Source organism: Rana temporaria (genome assembly GCF_905171775.1).
Source record: "Rana temporaria chromosome 9 unlocalized genomic scaffold, aRanTem1.1 chr9c, whole genome shotgun sequence".
Classification (NCBI taxonomy): domain Eukaryota; kingdom Metazoa; phylum Chordata; class Amphibia; order Anura; family Ranidae; genus Rana; species Rana temporaria.
In genome coordinates this window covers 145,974-164,247 of record NW_024404479.1, presented here as the reverse complement: position 1 = coordinate 164,247, position 18,274 = coordinate 145,974, and the positions used below count along the sequence as shown (strand labels likewise).

At 44.9% G+C, this 18,274-nt stretch overlaps 1 protein-coding gene across 1 annotated transcript in view; it reads right to left on the bottom strand.

Moving 5' to 3' along the window:
• The window catches only part of LOC120921911 (testis-expressed protein 11-like), a gene marked incomplete at its 3' end in the record, with an annotated part of 82,812 nt that extends 64,856 nt beyond the window's left edge, over positions 1-17,956 (bottom strand). Inside the window, exons 1-4 of the mRNA XM_040334415.1 lie at positions 17,880-17,956; positions 15,566-15,687; positions 9,979-10,063; positions 1,272-1,351 (exon numbers count right to left, since the gene is read on the bottom strand). Of these exons, the coding sequence (XP_040190349.1) occupies positions 1,272-1,351; positions 9,979-10,063; positions 15,566-15,687; positions 17,880-17,922 (330 nt within the window). The remainder of the gene's footprint in view (positions 1-1,271; positions 1,352-9,978; positions 10,064-15,565; positions 15,688-17,879) is intronic.
• Between the last annotated feature and the right edge of the window lie 318 nt (positions 17,957-18,274).

Below are 18,274 nucleotides of genomic sequence, written 5' to 3'. Positions count from 1 at the left end.
GGTTGGCCCCTCCCAAACACGTGGTAGAGGATCCTCAGGACCCCCCCCACCTCCGAATTATGGGTACATTTCTGGCCATAACAACCAATATGGTGGCCCGTGAGGCTATCAGACTAGTAGAGGGCCGCATTATGGCCCACCTCCGTCTTTTGGGGCTCCGGAGGTGGTTCATTATGCGGGGAACTATGAGCCTGAATACAACATACTAACACATAATAACTTTCTACCTCTTGGTGATGTAACGAACCATGAAGAGGGGGCTTATGGCCCAATTCTTGGACCTAGTTCGTCTTCAGGAGCGAACATGGGATCCTATGAATTCGGTTATGGTGTGGGTGGTGATCTTAGCCAATCCACAGGCTTTGGTCAAACACATTGGGGTTTTCCCCGGATGGGCCAAGGCACCAAAAGAGTCGCCGAGTTAAAAGAGTAGTTAGAGGGGGGAGGAATAGGAAGTCCAAAACGACCGAGAACCTGACAGGAGAAGGTATTTTTAATTTGAGCTCTCATACTTTGAGTGCGTCCGAATTGGTCGTTTTGGATAAAGGACTGAAATATGTTCCTCCCAAAAATATCGATAAATTCAGGACGTATATGGACATACACAAGTATGTCCGTAAGCTCAATATGCAACGATACTTCGCTTCCAATCCCTCCAATCCCTCTGGAACCTCCTCCTCTAAGTATATACACTCAGGTTTGGCTAATGCCTCTGTATACAATCCTCCCGACCACTTGCCAGCTGCCCTGCGTGACTTTAGAGATCTTACCCTGAAAGATTTAGACATTATGAAGGTCAAACAAGTACGGTGTAAAATGAAAATAGAAGAAGGGATCAATTCTCTGTGTAAGAATAATAACCTAGTGATCCGCCCTGCGGATAAGGGTGGAGGGATCGTTGTCCTGAATAAGACCGATTATTTACAGGAAATGCAACGCATCCTTGGCGATAGGGATACATATGTCCCCCTTCCTTTGGATCCTGGTGAGAAGTACAAGAAAGCACTGATAAAAATCGTCAATAGAGGCTTCTGTGATAAAATTTTGAACGAGAAGGAAAAAACCTTCCTGATTCCGAAGGCCCCGAGAACACCAATTATGTACTACCTTCCGAAAGTGCACAAGAACCCTACTTGCCCCCCGGGACGTCCCATTGTGAGTGGGATAGATGTTGTATGACATTTTTGAGACGCAGCTGTTTTTTATTTAGTTCATTTTTCACACATGGTATGCGCAATATTTTTTCTGTCTTGCTAGAGGTATACTCTTACCAAAGAATTCCTTTCTAACGATGTCTCTAATTGGTTAGATCCCTCACACCAGCAAGCAAGGTTACAGGCCACATGACGCACTACAATACAAAGGAACATATTAGCTGGCTATTAGAAATCACACAACTATATATATATATTTTTTTTGTGATACAGGATTTATACAGCGCCAACAGTTTATGCAGCGCTTTACAACATATAAACTAAACACAAAAACGGTTACAGTCCAGAGACAGGAGAGGTACATGAAAGTGTAAGTGCAGCCACAACCATTTTTTTTAGGTTTTGATGGAATGGAGAAGGGTTAAAACTCTTGCGTCTTCACTTTTTGGTATGTGTTCTTCTAGGGACACTTCCCTTTACCTGTAACAGGTTATTCCCCTCATATACAGTTTCTAGAGAACGGGGGCTAGATTCAGATAGATTAGCGGATCTTTAGATCTGCGTAATCTATCTGATTTACGATCTGCCGGCGCAATTTTGCGAGGCTAGTGCAGTATTCAGAAAGCACTTACCCCGAAACTTGCGCCGGCGGATCATAACTCCCCCGGCAGAATTCAAATTCCGCGGCTAGGGGGAGTGTAGTATTTAAATCAGGCGCGTCCCCGCACCGATTTAAATGCGCATGCGCCGTCCATGAATTGTCCCGCCGTGCATTGCTCCCAATGACGTCGCTAGGACGTCATTGGTTTCGGCGTGAACGTAAATTACGTCCATCCGTATTCGCGACGACTTACGCAAACAACGTAAAAATTCAAAACTCGGCGCGGGAATGACGGCCATACTTAACATTGGATACGCCACATATAGCAGGGGTAAGTATACGCCGGAAAAAGCCGAACGCAAACGACGTAAAAAAAAAACGACGGGCGGGCGTTCGTTTCTGAATCGGCGGAAATCAGAATTTGCATATTCGTCGCGTAAAAAAACCGAAGTGCCACCTAGCGGCCAGCGGGATATTGCAGCCTAAGATCCGACGGTGTAAGTCACTTACACCTGTCGGATCTAAGGGAGATCTATGTGTAACTGATTCTTATGAATCAGTCGCATAGATCCGACCGTCGGATTTCAGAGATACGACGGCGTATCAGGAGATACGCCGTCGTATCTCTATCTGAATCTCCCCCCGGTTGTCCCCATTGGAAGATTTGCCCTCTATTCCTGTTCTTTTTTTTTTTTTTTTTTTTTTTTTTTGTGTTTCTTTTTTTGACATTACGGATTTAACATTTTTAAACTGTTAGGTTAGTATTTTCCCGCTTGACGAATCTAACTATATTAGCATATCATGATTATTCCCCCCCTTTTTTTTTTTTTTTCCCCTTTCCCCCCCCTTTTCCTCCCCCCTTTTCCTTTCCCCCCCCCCTCCCCCCGGATCTGTGTGCCATGCAATCTTCTTTATGGTTTTTTCAGCTTTCTGCTTCTATCGTTCCCTGGACGAACTTTTCTGTGGATTTGAACACTTTCCACTTTTCCCAAACCGACCTGTTTTTGTCCTCTTCTCCTAACTCTCTGCAGGCAAGATACTCCATCTCTTCTATATATTCCACCCTTTCTATCCACTCTTTAATTGATGGCCTCTTTGGGTGTAACCAATTTTTGGGGATCAGAGCCTTAGCTGCGTTTAACAACACTGGGACCAGAGTTGTTCCATATTGTTTTTTTGTTTTTTCAGTTCCGTGAAACAAACAGGTCAGCGGGCTACATAAAATCGTCTCTCCTGTTATTTCTGCGATATATTTCAAAATTTCTTTCCAAAATTCCTGCATTCTCGGGCAGTCCCACCATATATGTAGCGTTGTTCCTTTTTGTTTACAGTTTCTCCAACATAGCTCTGAATTTCTAGGGTGGATCTTATTCATTCTTGATGGGGTCATGTGCCATCGCACCATGCATTTATAGTTTGCTTCTATGGTGGTAATGTCCGCAGCATGGTTATATACTGCACCTATCATTTGTGTTTTATCAATTTTTTTACCAATGTCGCTCTCCCATTTTGCCAAAAAGGGCAATGCTTCCTGGGTCTCGAGTTCTGTTAGTATCCCGTATACCTTTGATATACCGTGTATCAGGGGCTTGTCCATGCTGCATATTTTTTCTATTGGATATAGTGTCTTATCTTCCCTAATTGGTTGTGGTAGTGTGCTCACAAAATGTTTTAACTGCATATACTCCCATTCACTCATGCTTTGTTCCCCTTCCCCTATTTTTATCTCTTGTCTAAGTTTGATTTTTCCCCGTGTAACAATATCTTTTAATCTTTTCTCCCCTAAGTGTTTTCCAAAACGTGTTCCGTTACCTGGTGGAAAAAAATTTGTGCCTGCTAATGGGATTAATGGGGAGTTATACTCCCATTTTTCCCGTCTCAATATTGTGTCCCATATCCTAAATACGTTCCTTGTTATGTTGTGTGTGTTCGTGCTCATTTCCCTCATTTTCGGTGGTATCCATACGTTTCTTTTTAATAGTGTCCCACTTAATATTTCTTCCATACGTACCCATTTTTTTTGTGTATGTGCGTTTGTCCATTCTACCAGCCTGGCTAAGTTTACAGCAAAATAATATCTTTTTATATCGGGGAGCCCCAACCCCCCTCCTTTTTTTTTCATGCTCAACAGTGAATAGCTTAATCTAGCCTTTTTACCTGCCCATATGTATTTCAAAATTACTGTTTTAATTACTTTAAAGAAGCTTTGCGGTATTTTTATTGGGAGCATTTGAAGTTTGTATGTTATCTTTGGTAAAATCATCATTTTAAACGCATTAATCTTGCCTATCCAAGAGATATGTTTTTTTGCTAGGTTTTTCAGGTCTTGGTTAATGTCATTGATTAAGGGAACAAAGTTGGCCGAGTAGAGTTTTTCAACTTTAGATGTAATTTTTATACCCAAGTACGTTATGGCTTCTTTTTCCCATGTAAATGGATACTCTTTCTGTAGTTCTTCTGCTTCTTTTTTTTCTATCCCCAGATTCAAGATTACCGTTTTTTATCGGGTTTATTTTAAAATTTGAAAGTTCTCCATATCTTTTTATTTCCTTTATAACGTTAGGGAGAGATACTCTAGGTTTGGTCAGATATAGGAGTATGTCATCCGCATACGCCGCCACCTTGTGTTCCTCATCTCCCACTCTCACCCCTCCTATCCCCGGGTTTTTGCTAACAACGGTTCCAAGGCTATTACATATAGGAGAGGTGAGAGCGGGCACCCCTGTCTGGTTCCGTTTTCCATGTTGAACACAGATGACATACTCCCATTGACCTTCACCCTTGCCGTTGGGTGGCTGTACAGGTTCTTTACCCATTTCATGAACCTTGGGCCCATGCCTATTTTTTGTAAAGTTTCCATCATAAACCCCCAGTCGACTCTGTCAAATGCTTTTTCGGCATCTAAGGACATGAGTACGACTGGGGGTTTCTTTTTTGGGTCTTGTTGTAACAATAACAGGGTCCTTATACTATTGTCTCTTCCTTCTCTGCCTGCTACAAAGCCCGCCTGATCTGAGTTTATTAATTGCGGCATTAAACCTTTTATCCTGGTTGCTAATATTTTCGCGTATACTTTCAGGTCTGCGTTTAACAGTGCTATTGGACGATAGGAGGAACACAACGTTCCATCTTTTCCCGTTTTAGGGATAATAGAAATATTTGCCAAAAGAGATTCTTTTCTTATTTCTTCTTCCTCTCCTATTTTATTAAAATAGTTACACATCTCTGGGACCAGGAGTTCGCTAAATGTTTTATAATATTTGATCGGTAGGCCATCGGGGCCTGGACTTTTCCCGCACGGGGTTTCCCTGAAGGCTCTATGTACCTCTTCTTGAGTTATTGGGGCCTCTAGGGATTCGATGTCATTTTGAGAAATTTTAGGTAATTTCGCTTCTTCTAGGTATTCCCTGATTTTCCTTTTTCTCATCTTTTCTTGCTCTTGTGTTTCCTTGGTTCTTATTGAATATAGTGAGCTATAAAAAGTCCGAAAGGATTCCGCTATTTCAGACGTCTTATATTTCATAAGGCCGTCTTGATTCTTTATTTTTTCGATGTAGTTTTTTTTTTTTTTTTTCCCTGGATATTTTGGCTAGATGTTTCCCTGGTTTGTTCCCCCATTTATACCTCTCCTTCCTAACATTTTTGAATATGTCTCTTGTTTCAACCTTCATCAGATCTCTAAGCTGGGTCCTCTTTACAATAATTTCATGATATATTTCATTTTCTCCTCGTTCTTTATGCATTTGCTCCAGTTCAAATAGCTCAGTTGTTAATTTTTTCATGTTTAATTTCCTTATCTTTTTTTCCCCTGCTCCTATTGAGATTAATTTCCCTCTGATGTATGCCTTATGGGCCTCCCAAACGGTAGCTACCCTTACTTCAGGAGTGTTATTAAGGGTGAAATATTGCTCCAAATCCATTCTCACTATGTTGTTTACCTCTATATCCTCTATAAGTTCTTCATTCAAGTTCCATGATCCTTTTCTTTGCTCTATTTCTTTGAATCTAATTTCCGCTATTACAGGAGCGTGATCTGAGATTGTAGATACCCCTATCGAAGTTTTAACTACCTCTTCCAATAACTCATGGTCTACCAAAATATAGTCCAGTCTTGAGTATGTTCCATGCACGGAGGAATAGTAGGTGTAGTCTCTTTTATTTGGATATGTAATCCTCCAGGGATCTATTAAACAGTAGCTGTGCATTTTTTTTCTTAATATTCTAAGCTGTTTAATATTTCGCCTCTGAGCCCCGGATGTACTATCCAATTGATAGTCCATTGAGAGATTGAAATCTCCTGCTAGTATTACATGTCCTAATTTAAAGTCCGTTAAGGCATTCAAAATCCCCCTCAGATATTTATGCGGTTGGCTGTTTGGGCAGTAAATATTTGCTAACGTGTATTTTTTCCCTTGGAGTACTCCTTTTAGGAACAAATAACGACCTTCCGGGTCTACTTTCCTATCTTCCACTATAAAGGAGATATTCTTCCCTATTCCTATGGCGACCCCTTTTGCTCTCTTCTTTGGGGAGTCCCCGTAGTACCAATTAGGAACTGCCCGAGAATACAATCTGACATTAGAGTCCAGCGTTATGTGTGTCTCTTGCAAAAAAACTATTTCAGCAGAATACCTTTCAACTTCTTTTAGTACCATATGTCTTTTTTCGGGGCAACTGAGACCTCTTACATTGTATGTTAAGAAATTTATGTTTGTCATATTTTTTTTTTTTTTCCCCTCTGTCTTGGGTATATATGTTCTTTCCTACTGCATGACACACAGATCTGAATCCCTTTCCCCCCCTCTCTAATCTTCCCCTCTCCCTTCCCACCCAATCTCCTCCCCCCCCCTCCCTTCTCCCTCCCCCCCCTCCCTTCCAATTGTACCTTGCCCCCTTGTTCTTCTTTTGGGGCTTTCTCCTCCCCTCCCCCCCCCCCGTTCGGTCCCTGACCTTCTGGTCATTTTTAGAGCTTTTTCTATTTGGCGCTCCTGGCGCTCTTTTGCTCCTCAGGCTGAGGTGGAGTTCTATTTTAGCCCGGTCTCCTGTCCCCCTATACTAGGGAACTGGTGAAGAAGCACTCTCTGGGTCTCCCTTCTCCCTGGTCCCACTCCGGTAGCTTACTATGTTGACCCTCCCCATTTCCCCCCCCCCACAGCCCCCCCCCCACAATTCCCCTCCTCCCCGGCCGATCAACACTAATAATTTTTTGGCATTGGGATGCCTAAACTATGGCAAAATTCTGGTATTTCCTCCAAGAACCTCAGTCTTGCCGAAACACCATTTTTCCTGCCTATTAGGCACGCTGGAAATCCCCAGTTATACTGAATATCATGCTCCTGCAGAACACCTAGCAATGGTTTTAAACTTCTTCTTCGTTTTAACGTCTCTTGTGACAGATCTTGATAAATTTGAATATTATGTTGATCGTGTTCTAACGGCGACTTCCCTCTCAGTTTTCTCCATAGCTGGTTTTTCTCTTCCCAGCTTTCAAAACGCACAATAATGTCCCTTGGGTAATCATGTGCTCTCTCCCTAGGACGTCTTATTCTGTGTGCTCGTTCTATTCTGAGCGGGGAAGTTGTTTCTCTCTCTAATATTGGATTGCAGATTTTTCTTATTATTTCTGGGAGGTCCTCGACTTGTGTCGTTTCTGGAACACCGCGTATTCTTATATTCTTTCTTCTATCTCTGTTCTCTTGATCTTCTAGTTTATACGCCTGTTCTCGTTGGTTTATTTTTAATGCTTTTATTTCATCTTCTAGTTTTTTAAATGAGATTACATTGTGGTCAACTTTTTTCTCCACTTCTTCCACTCTTTCCAATATATGCCCCATGTTTTTCTCCATTTTTTCCATTTGCGTTTTGAGTGATCTTTCTAAAGCAGCGAACATTCCTTCCATCTCCCTTTTTGTTGGCAAAAGTGTCATATCCTGCGTTTCTTCCTTATTTCTCTGTTCTAGATCTATTTCTTTGTCTGTTTCTCTATCTTGATCTGTTCTATTCTCTGATAGTGACTCTGAGAGTGTTTCTGGGTCCGCCAAGATATTAGCAGCCTCTTTTTTCTTCTCTTTTTTCTTTTCCCTTTCTGCCTGGCCTCCTCTGGTAGTTGATGGTTTTTCTATATGCTGGTTATCTCCATTTGTCCCATGGGTCACAAATTTGCACATCGGGCCTGGGCTTTGACTTAAGCGGGGGACCTTTGGGATTGCCCCACCTTTTACTCCTTTTCCCCTTGTGGTCATCCTTCACCCCTCACGGTCCTACAATAGTCCCAGCTGTTTGTCCGTGCTTCTTGCTGCGCCTGAGTTGAAACTGCGACACTTTACAGAGAATTTTATAGGAGGACCGTTTTGCACTTATGAGAGGTGGGTGCTGCACAAGACAATACCATTTGGTGTTTCTTGTCTCGCAGTTTAAAGTTGCTATAGTATTTCTACTTTTTGGCCTTGGCTTTGGGTTGAAGATGTTCGGGGCACCCAACACATATGCTGACCCCCCTCTTCTATCAATCTCCGGTGCCCGTCTATCTCAGAGATCTCTTTTTGCAGGTTTTCAGGGCTCTATAGTTTGATTAATTGTACTATGTGCTGTGCATGTGCTGTGCTTTTACTATTATACCCGCCGATTTTAGTCACGTTCTCTACCAACTCGTCTGTATGCTGTAGATACTGAAGTGTAATATGAGAAGAGTTCGATATATATTACTTATATGACTGCTTACAGGAGATGTCTCTAAGTACTATGTAGTTTTACTCCGGCTAGCAAATTTCAAAGTATGTTCTTAAAATATCTTAATCATTCTTAATCACTCCACACATGAAATTCGAGTATACAGTTCAGCTGGTAGGTTGCTTATAACCTTTATGCATAAATGTCCACTGTTGCCTGGCGTTACCGGTCTGACTGTAGCAGTATGTATACTGTGGACAGTTAAATAGCGTAGACTTTAAAACATCGCTGTCATTTTTGGAAAATGCAGTGTACTCGCCACTCCTGTATCTTTCAAAAAAAAAGGGGAGAAACAGGAACTGCTGTGGTGTGTTTCTAGTCTTACCCTCCTGTTGCTGGAGTTTGCAATCTTCTCTAATAGGCTATCAGACTGGATAGTGCTGCATAATGCACGTTTCACACTCCTCTTTTGAACAAATCACTGTGAAGAGTATAAAATGTGAGGGCTATCATCCCTCCAGCGCTTTTGCGGTATGGTGCTTTTGTGCATTTGTAGTTGTATAAATTAGTTTTCGTTCAGGAATCCACAGGTGTACAGCCATGCAATGTACTCACCAGTCTGGCAGCTTTTCTGTCAAAAAAAAAAAAAAAAATATTTGCTGCAATGGGTTTCACCTTTTTCTGGATGTAATAGTTTTGATGTCAGCCTTCAGCTCAGTCCTGTAATACTTCTCTTGGGCTGCAGGGCTGCCTGGCGCTGTGACACCCCCTCCCTCAGCCTTCTCTCATGGAGGGACGCGGCACACCTCCACAGCTCAGCCACCCGCACACTCCGGAGGGAAGGGAAGCCGCCGTGCAGTCTGACACAACAGGGGGGGCTCCGGCCCCCACTCACCTCTGTCGCTCCCTCCCCCTTCGCCGTCCCAGCGTGCCGTCCTCACCCGACCGCACACCGCTACAGCGCATCCAGCCAGAGTAGCCAGGAAAGCCGCACAGCCAACGCGACCACGCAACTAAGAAGGTGAGACCCGCCAGAGACCGACGCAAGCCCGATTAGAACACGGGCTTGGTTCCGGAAGGGGGGACGGGGGAAAGGGGGATACTCTAGTGGGGGAAGCGAGGGAACCGGCTCCCGTACATCTCGGGGCTTAGCATGTTTTCAGAGCAGGACTGGAGAGCGGGAGCCCGTGTCTAGCTACTCCTCACTCTGACCGCGCCATCTTCAGACTCCTCCCTCGCGCCCCCGGCAGACCCATTCCCATGTCGCAAAACCTGTGATGTGCTCTATTCCTGTTCTGGTGGCAACTGTAACATTTTGGACTTCCCATCAGAGTGGGAAAAGTGGTGTGAGGTATCATAGAGGCACTTGGAATGCCAATCCTTAGTGGTGCCATCTTGTAGGATGTCAAACCAGTTTCTAAAACTCAATAGCCCTGGTGAGGCTGTTATTGTCAGACAGGGTCACCCTACAACTGGGGCACCCAGAATCAGAATCCAGAAAGCGAAAGGTGGAAGAGCGCCAAACCACAAATGGGTGGAAGGCTTCATATTTACCCATAGATCGCTCCATCTCGGTAATGGCTTCTTCTCCCCTCTTTGTGACTCCCCAGTTCCAGAGTTCAACGGCATATTCTTCCATCTACACAGAGAACACAATGGTAATTTAGGAGGAGGGACCATCGTGTCCTCACTATTATCCTTTATAGTCCTACCATAGAGGCGGATGTATGAACAGATAGGCAACCAGATCTTACACACAGCCCTCCCTATCCATGTGATGGCCTTCGGGACATTAGAATAAAAAGGAAAGGAACTTTGACCAACGGGGGTAGGATGATTACGGGAACTTCACAGTAGGGTTGTCCCGATACCACTTTTTTAGGACCGAGTACAAGTACCGATACTTTTTTTCAAGTAGTCGCCAAATGCAGCCATGTCCCCCACATATGCAGCCATGTCCCCCACATATGCAGCCATGTCCCTCTAGCCACGTCCCTCACATATGCAGCCATGTCCCTCTAGCCATGTCCCTCACACATGCAGCCATGTCCCTCTAGCCATGTCCCTCACATATGCAGCCATGTCCCTCACATATGCAGCCATGTCCCTCTAGCCATGTCCCTCACACATGCAGCCATGTCCCTCTAGCCATGTCCCTCACATATGCAGCCATGTCCCTCACATATGCAGCCATGTCCCTCTAGCCATGCCCCTCACATATGCAGCCATGTCCCTCTAGCCATGTCCCTCACATATGCAGCCATATCCCTCTAGCCATGTCCCTCACATATGCAGCCATGTCCCTCTAGTCATGTCCCTCACATATGCAGCCATGTCCCTCACATATGCAGCCATGTCCCTCTAGCCATGTCCCTCACATATGCAGCCATGTCCCTCTAGCCATGTCCCTCACATATGCAGCCATGTCCCTCTAGCCATGTCCCTCACATATGCAGCAATGTCCCTCTAGCCATGTCCCTCACATATGCAGCCATGTCCCTCTAGTCATGTTCCTCCAGCCATTTCCCCCATACCTTTGCCGCCGAAAGCCGCCGCCGCCGCATGGAGAAAATCACAGCATTCATTTGAATAGCTGTTTTGCCCGCGCGTATAGACACTCCCCCTTGCTCGGGATTGGACAGATCACGATCACCCATCCAATCCCGAGCAAGGGGGAGTGTCTATACGCGCGGGAACACTACAGCTATTCAAATGAAAGCTGTGATGTTCCCGCACGCCGTTTAACCCATGCGGCGGCTTTCGATGCGGCGGTGCGATGCGGCGTCTTTCGATGCGGCGGCAGCGGCGGGGGGGAAGTATCCTATTTAGGTATCGGGGGTATTTTCGCGAGTACAAGTACTCCCGCAAATACTCGGTAACCCTACTTCACAAGTTGGTCACTAAAACTGAACTCTGGGCACTTTCATTGAAATATTTTCTTCATTAGCCACAAGGGATATAAATTCACCAGATGCCTTTGTAAACCCAAATATCACCTTGTAAATGTAGCTACAGTATGAATACCGGGGACTAATGAGCAGATTTCAATCACATCTATGGTGGTGATGTACAATCAGATCTTCACATCCTGTCCTCCTTTTATTTCCAGCCTCTACCTATCTGGAGATATACGCCGTCGTAAGTCTGAGTGTGAGGCGTCGTATCTTGGCGCCTGATTCAAAGAATCAGATACGCCTCACGGTTGCCAAGATACGAGCGGCGTAAGTCTCCTACGCCGTCGTATCTTGAGGTGCATATTTACGCTGGCCGCTAGGTGGCGCTTCCGTTGATTTCCGCGTCAAATATGCAAATGACCTAGATACGCCGATTCACAAACGTAGTTGCGTCCGGCACATCTATATACGCCGTTTACGTAAGGCGTCGGTCCGGCGTAACTTTACCCCTCATAAAGCAGGGGTAAGTCATGTTAGGTATGGACTTCAGAAACATCGGAACAGCGTCGTATTTTACGTCGTTTGCGTAAGTCGTCCGTGAATGGGCGTAGGTTACGTTCACGTCAACTAAACATTGAGCGGGCGTAATTTACGGAGGAAATTCGACGTGATACTGAGCGTGCGCACGCATGCGCCGTTCGTAAAGCGCGTCATTTACGTGGGGTCATGATTCATCTACATACAACACGCCCACTACCAGCCTAGTTTGAATTAGGCGGGCTTACGCCGGCCCATTTACACTATGCCGCTGTAACTTAGAGCGCAAGTTCTTTCTGAATACAGGACCTGCAGCTCTAAGTTACGGCGGCGTAGTGTATATGAGATACGATACGCCCGCCTAAAGATAGGCGATTTTCTCTGAATCTGGCCCATAGGCTCTAATAGGCTTCATAATAGGGTGGACTCGGAGCGCAGAGCATTGCGCTTCGTAGCCCACCCAGGTGTGTTAGAAAAGCAAATCATTTTTTCGTTTTTCTAACACTGAATCGTCTCTCCACCAATCAGGAAGCGCGGGTCTGATACCCGTTTCCCGATTGGCTGAAAGGTCAGGCGATCCTATTGGACGCCGAGGAGGAGGGGGATGCACGGCGGAAGGCGCAGTGATCCACTCCACAGGAGGAGGAAGAAAGCCACTGGACTAGGGTGACTGCATTTCCAAACTACCATTCTGGGACACCCCTCCCTTCCCAAAAATCAGCTTGTGGTGTAACGAATCACAGCACAGTGATTGGACACAAGAGGCGGGATTTATGATTTCTCCAATCACAAGCAGGGGGCGGGGATTGTGCTCCTCCAGGCATTCCCGGCCAGGACAAGTACTGCCAGTGAGTAAAGCGGTGATGTGGCGGCCTTTTTTGGGGGCATCAGATTGGCCCGGGGGGGGGGGGGGGGGTATCTGTGTCAGTTTAATTCCGGGACACTGTATTGTCCTGGAATGAAGGTGCCCGGGACAGACCTGCAAAATGCGGGACTGTCCCGGGCAATCCGGGACACGTGGTCACCCTACACTGGACACGCTGCCCGTGCGCTTCCTAGATGGGGTAAGTGCGGGGCTTTGATGTCCCGGCTGTCCACCCGGGGGGGGGGGGGGGTTGCCGCCCTCCCAAAAGAAAAAAAAACACCAGCTGCCATTGATAAAGCGTATTTGAATAAAGAAAAAAGAAATGGAGGGGAAGCTGCAAGGCATGCTGGGAATGCAGGAAGTTGTGGAAAGAGGCGACCAGCAGACAGGCAGCACTCACACCATGACGGGGGATATTTCTATTGGATGGTCAGTGATGAGTGTTGTTTGTATTGTTATTACAATGCTGATGTTATAGAATGAAGGGGTGCTGCGGCCAGGGCCGCCATCAGGGGGGTACAGGCAGTACACCTGTAAGGGGCCAGGATGGCAACCCCCTCGTTTATTTTATTTTTTTAGGGGTCCGGAGGTCCCCAGGGGCCTGGAGGCCCCAAAGCCCCCGGATGGCAACCCCCCCTTTTTTTATTTATTTATTTTTATAAAAAAAATGTTTTTATATTTATATATATATATATATATATATATTTATTATTATTATTAAAGGGCCCAGAGGTCCCCAGGGCCCCCGGATGGCAACCCCCCCCTTTTTTATGAAAAAAATTACATTTTATATATATATATATATATATATATATTTTTAATATATATATATTTTTTTATTAAAGGGCTCAGAGGTCCCCAGGGCCCCATGTGGCAACCCCCCTTTTTTTATTTTTGTTTTTATATATATATATATATATATATATATATATATATATATATTTATTTATTATTATTAAAATGCCCAGAGGTCCCAGGGCCCGGATTGCAACCTCCCCCACCTTTTTTATGTATTTTTTTATAAATGTTTATTTTTTATTTTTGTTTATATATATATATATATATATATATATATATATATATATATATATATATATATATATATATTTTTTAATATATATATATATATTTTTTTATTAAAGGGCTCAGAGGTCCCCAGGGCCCCATGTGGCAACCCCCCCTTTTTTTATTTTTGTTTATTTATTTATATATATATATATATATATATATATATATATATATATATATATATATATATATATATATATATATATATTTTATTATTAACCACTAGAGTACCGGGCCATCGTCAAATGACGGCTCCACGGTGACTCTGAAAATTCAACAGGACGTCAATTGACGTCCTGTATTCTTGCGGCCACTGGGGGGCGCGCGCCCGGCGCGTCCCCGAGATGCCGATGCGCGTGCCTGGCGGTCGCGATGTCCGCCAGGCACTCGGAATCGGCGGCTACAGGGACAAGACGTGGAGCTCTGTGTGTAAACACAGAGCTCCACGTCCTGTCAGGGGAGAGAGGAGACCGATCTGTGTCCCTTGTACATAGGGACACAGATCGGTCACCTCCCCCAGTCACCCCCCTTCCCCCACAGTTAGAACACAATTTAGGTATACATATTAACCCCTTCCTCACCCCCTAGTGTTAACCCCTTGAATGCCAGTCACATTTATACAGTAATTAGTGCATATTTATCGCATTAATCGCTGTATAAATGTGAATGGCGCCAAAAACGTGTCAAAAGTGTCCGATGTGTTCGCCGCAATGTCGCGGTGACAGTAAAAAAAATCGCAAATCGCCGCCAATACTAGTAAAAAAATTAATAAAATAAAAATGCCATAAATCTATCAGCTATTTTGTAAACGCTATAACTTTTGCGCAAACCAATCAATATATGATCATTGCGATTTTTTTTACCAAAAATATGTAGAAGAATACATATCGGCCTAAACTGAGGAAAAAAAACGTTTTTTTTAAAAAAAATTGTGATATTTATTAAATAAAAAAGTAAAAAATAGTGTTTTTTTTTAAAATTGTCACTCTTCTTTTGTTTATAGCGCAAAAAATAAAAACCGCAGAGGTGATCAAATACCACCAAAAGAAAGCTCTATTTGTGGGAACAAAATGATAAAAAAATTGTTTGGGTACAGTGTAGCACGACCGCGCAATTGTCATTCAAAGTGCGACAGTGCTGAAAGCTGAAAATTGGCTTGGGCAGGAAGGGGCGTAAGTGCCCGGTATGGAAGTGGTTAAAAGGCACAGAGGTCCCAGGGCCTGGATTGCAACCCCCCCTTTTTTATATGTATTTTTTTATAAATGTTTATTTTTTTTATAATTTTTTTATATATATATATATATATATATATTTTTTTTTTTATTAAAGGACCCAGAGGTTTCTTTTTTCTTTTTATTAAAGGGCCCAGAGGTCCCCAGGGCCCCGGATGGCTGCCCCCCTTTGATTTTATTGGTTGGGTTTATATATATTGACAGACAGCCAACTGCTGTGTTTATAAAGATGCTCATTAATGTCACTCGTCACATTCCGGTGAGAGTCGGTGAGTCTGGACTTGTCCTGATTATATAAAGAAGCATTACTAACGTTCTGTCTTTTCCACTTTGCTTTTTTGATATATACACTCAGGGCCTCCATCAGGAATTATGGGGCCCCTTACACAGCTTCAGGTATGGGCCCCCTGGAGCAGAGAACCGGGGGGGGGGGTGCTGCCGCCTCAAATTGAGAAGCAGGGGGCTGCCGCGAATTGAGAAGCGAGGGGGTGCCGTGAATTTTTTTTTCAGATCTGATCGAGGAATCTGATTGGCATTGTACAAACCTGAGGATCTAGAGGACCCCGACCTCCATCCTCTTCTAGAGTCTTCATTTCCTTGTATATCTGGGTGATGAGGTTGCTGACGTCTGTCGGGTTCTCCTGCTGCAGGAGGTTTTTTATGAACCCTTTAAATACAAAAATACAGAAGAATAATCAAATGACTATTTACATTCATGAGCCTCACCACCAACCCCTAACCATTACCCCAACCCAAACCCCTAACCCAAACCCCCAACCCAAACCCCTAACCCCCAACCCCTAACTCCTTACCCCAACCCAAACCCCCAACCCCTAACTCCTAATCATTACCCCAACCCCTAACCCTAACCCCTAACTCCTTACCCCAACCCAAACCCCTAACCCCTAACCATTACCCAAACCCCTAACCCTAACCCCCAACCCCCTAACTCCTTACCCCAACCCAAACCCCTAACCCTAACCCCTAACTCCTTACCCCAACCCTAACCATTACCCAAACCCCTAACCCTAACCCCCAACCCCTAACTCCTTACCCCAACCTAAACCCCTAACCCTAACCCCTAACTCCTTACCCCAACCCTAACCCCTAACCCTAACCCCCAACCCCTAACTCCTTACCCATAACTCCCAACCCCTAACCCTAACTCCTAACCCCAACCCTAACTGCTAACCCTAACCCTAGCCCTAACCCCTAACTCCTTACCCTAACTCCCAATCCCTAACTCTAACTCTAAGCCCTAACCCAAACCCTAACCCCAACCCCTAACTCCCAACCCCTAACTCTAATCCTAAGCCCAAACCTCATCCCTAACTCCTAACCCCTAATCATTACAATAACCCAAACCCCTAACCCCCAACCCTAACCCCTAACCATTACCCCAACCCCTAACCCTAACTCTAACCCAAACCCCTAACTCCTAACCATTACCCTAACCCTAACTCCTAACCCAAACCCCGAACCCTAACTCTTAACCCCAAACCCTAACCATTACCCCAACCCCTAACCATTACCCCAACCCAAACCCCTAACCCCCAACCCCTAACCATTACCCTAACCCCAACCCCTAACTCTAACCCTAACCCTAACTCCTAACCCCAACCCTAACTGCTAACCCTAACCCCAAACTCTTTACCCTAACCCCCAACCCCTAACCATTACCCCAACCCAAACCCCTAACCCTAAACCCAACCCCTAACCATTAACCTAACCCTAACTCCTAACCCCAACCCCTTACCCATAACTCCCAACCCCTAACTCTAACCCCAACCCTAACTCCTAACCCTAACTGCTAACCCTAACCCCAAACTCCTTACCCTAACTCCCAACCCCTAACTCTAATCCTTAGCCCTAACCCCAACCCTAACTCCAAACCCCTAACCCCAACCCTAACTGCTAACCCCTAACCCTAACCCCAACCCCTAACTCCTTACCCATAACTCCCAACCCCTAACTCTAACCCTAAGCCCTAACCCCAACCCAAACCCCTAACCCTAACCTAACTCCTTACCCTAACCCCTAACTCTAACCCTAAGCCCTAACTCCCAACCTCTAACCCCAACCCTAATCCTAACTGCTAACCCTAACCCCTAACTCTAACCCTAACTGCTAACCCTAAGGCCTAACTCTAATCCCAACCCCAACCCCTAACTCCAACCCTAACCCTAACTCCTAACCCCAACCCTAACCCCAACTCCTAACCCCCAACCCTAACCCCAGTCCTAACCCCTAACCCCAAAACCCTAACTCTGCTAACCCTAACCCCTAACTCCTTACCCTAACTCCCAACCTCTAACTCTAACCCTAAGCCCTAACCCTAGCCCTAACCCCAACCCCTAACTGCTAACCCTAAGCCCTAACCCTAACCCCAACCCCTAAACCTAACTGCTAACTCTAACCCCAACCCCAACCCCTAACTGCTAACCCTAAGCCCTAATTCTAACCCCAACCCCTAACTCTAACCCTAACTCCTTACCCCCCAACCCTAACGCCAACCCCAACCCCGTACCCTAACTGCTAACCCTAAGCCCTAACTCCTAACCCCCAACCCTAACCCCAGTTCTAACCCCTAACCCCCCAATCCTAACTCTAACTGCTAACGCTAACCCCAACCCCAAACCCTAACTCCCAACCCTAACCCTAACCCCAACCCCTAATGTCATATGTGTACAGTGTTGTATGACCGCGCAACTGTCATTCAAAGTGCGACAGCGCTGAAAAGCTGAGATCGGCCTGGGCAGGAGGGGGTATAGGTAGAGGTTGAAGAGGTTAATAATTCTATAAAGCTTACTAATAACGGAATACATTGACCTACATTAAAAAATAATATATATATGTTACCTGTTAATCCCGCAAAGCGAGACTCGGTCACCATTGGAAACATTCTTGAAGAAAATCTAGTAAAATAAAATGGATTGATGATTGTATCGGTTTGTGATCAGTGATCAGTATTATTATATACAATATAATTACAATATCAGTTTTTTGTGGTTGAACTGGATAGACAATCCCATTATACAGAATTATAAAATGAAAGTAAACCCTCCATATCCCCAGGGAGGTGACCGGCCTCAGGTGATGCACAGAGATCCAAAAAACTAAGCAGGGGGGGGGGGGAGCTGAAGTTACATCAGTGAGGAGAGCTCTGAGCCCTGATTTGGAGGGAAGGGACACCCCCCCCTTTCACACATCACACAGGAACAAAGCTGAGGCTGTCAATCACAGGCGGTGTGCTG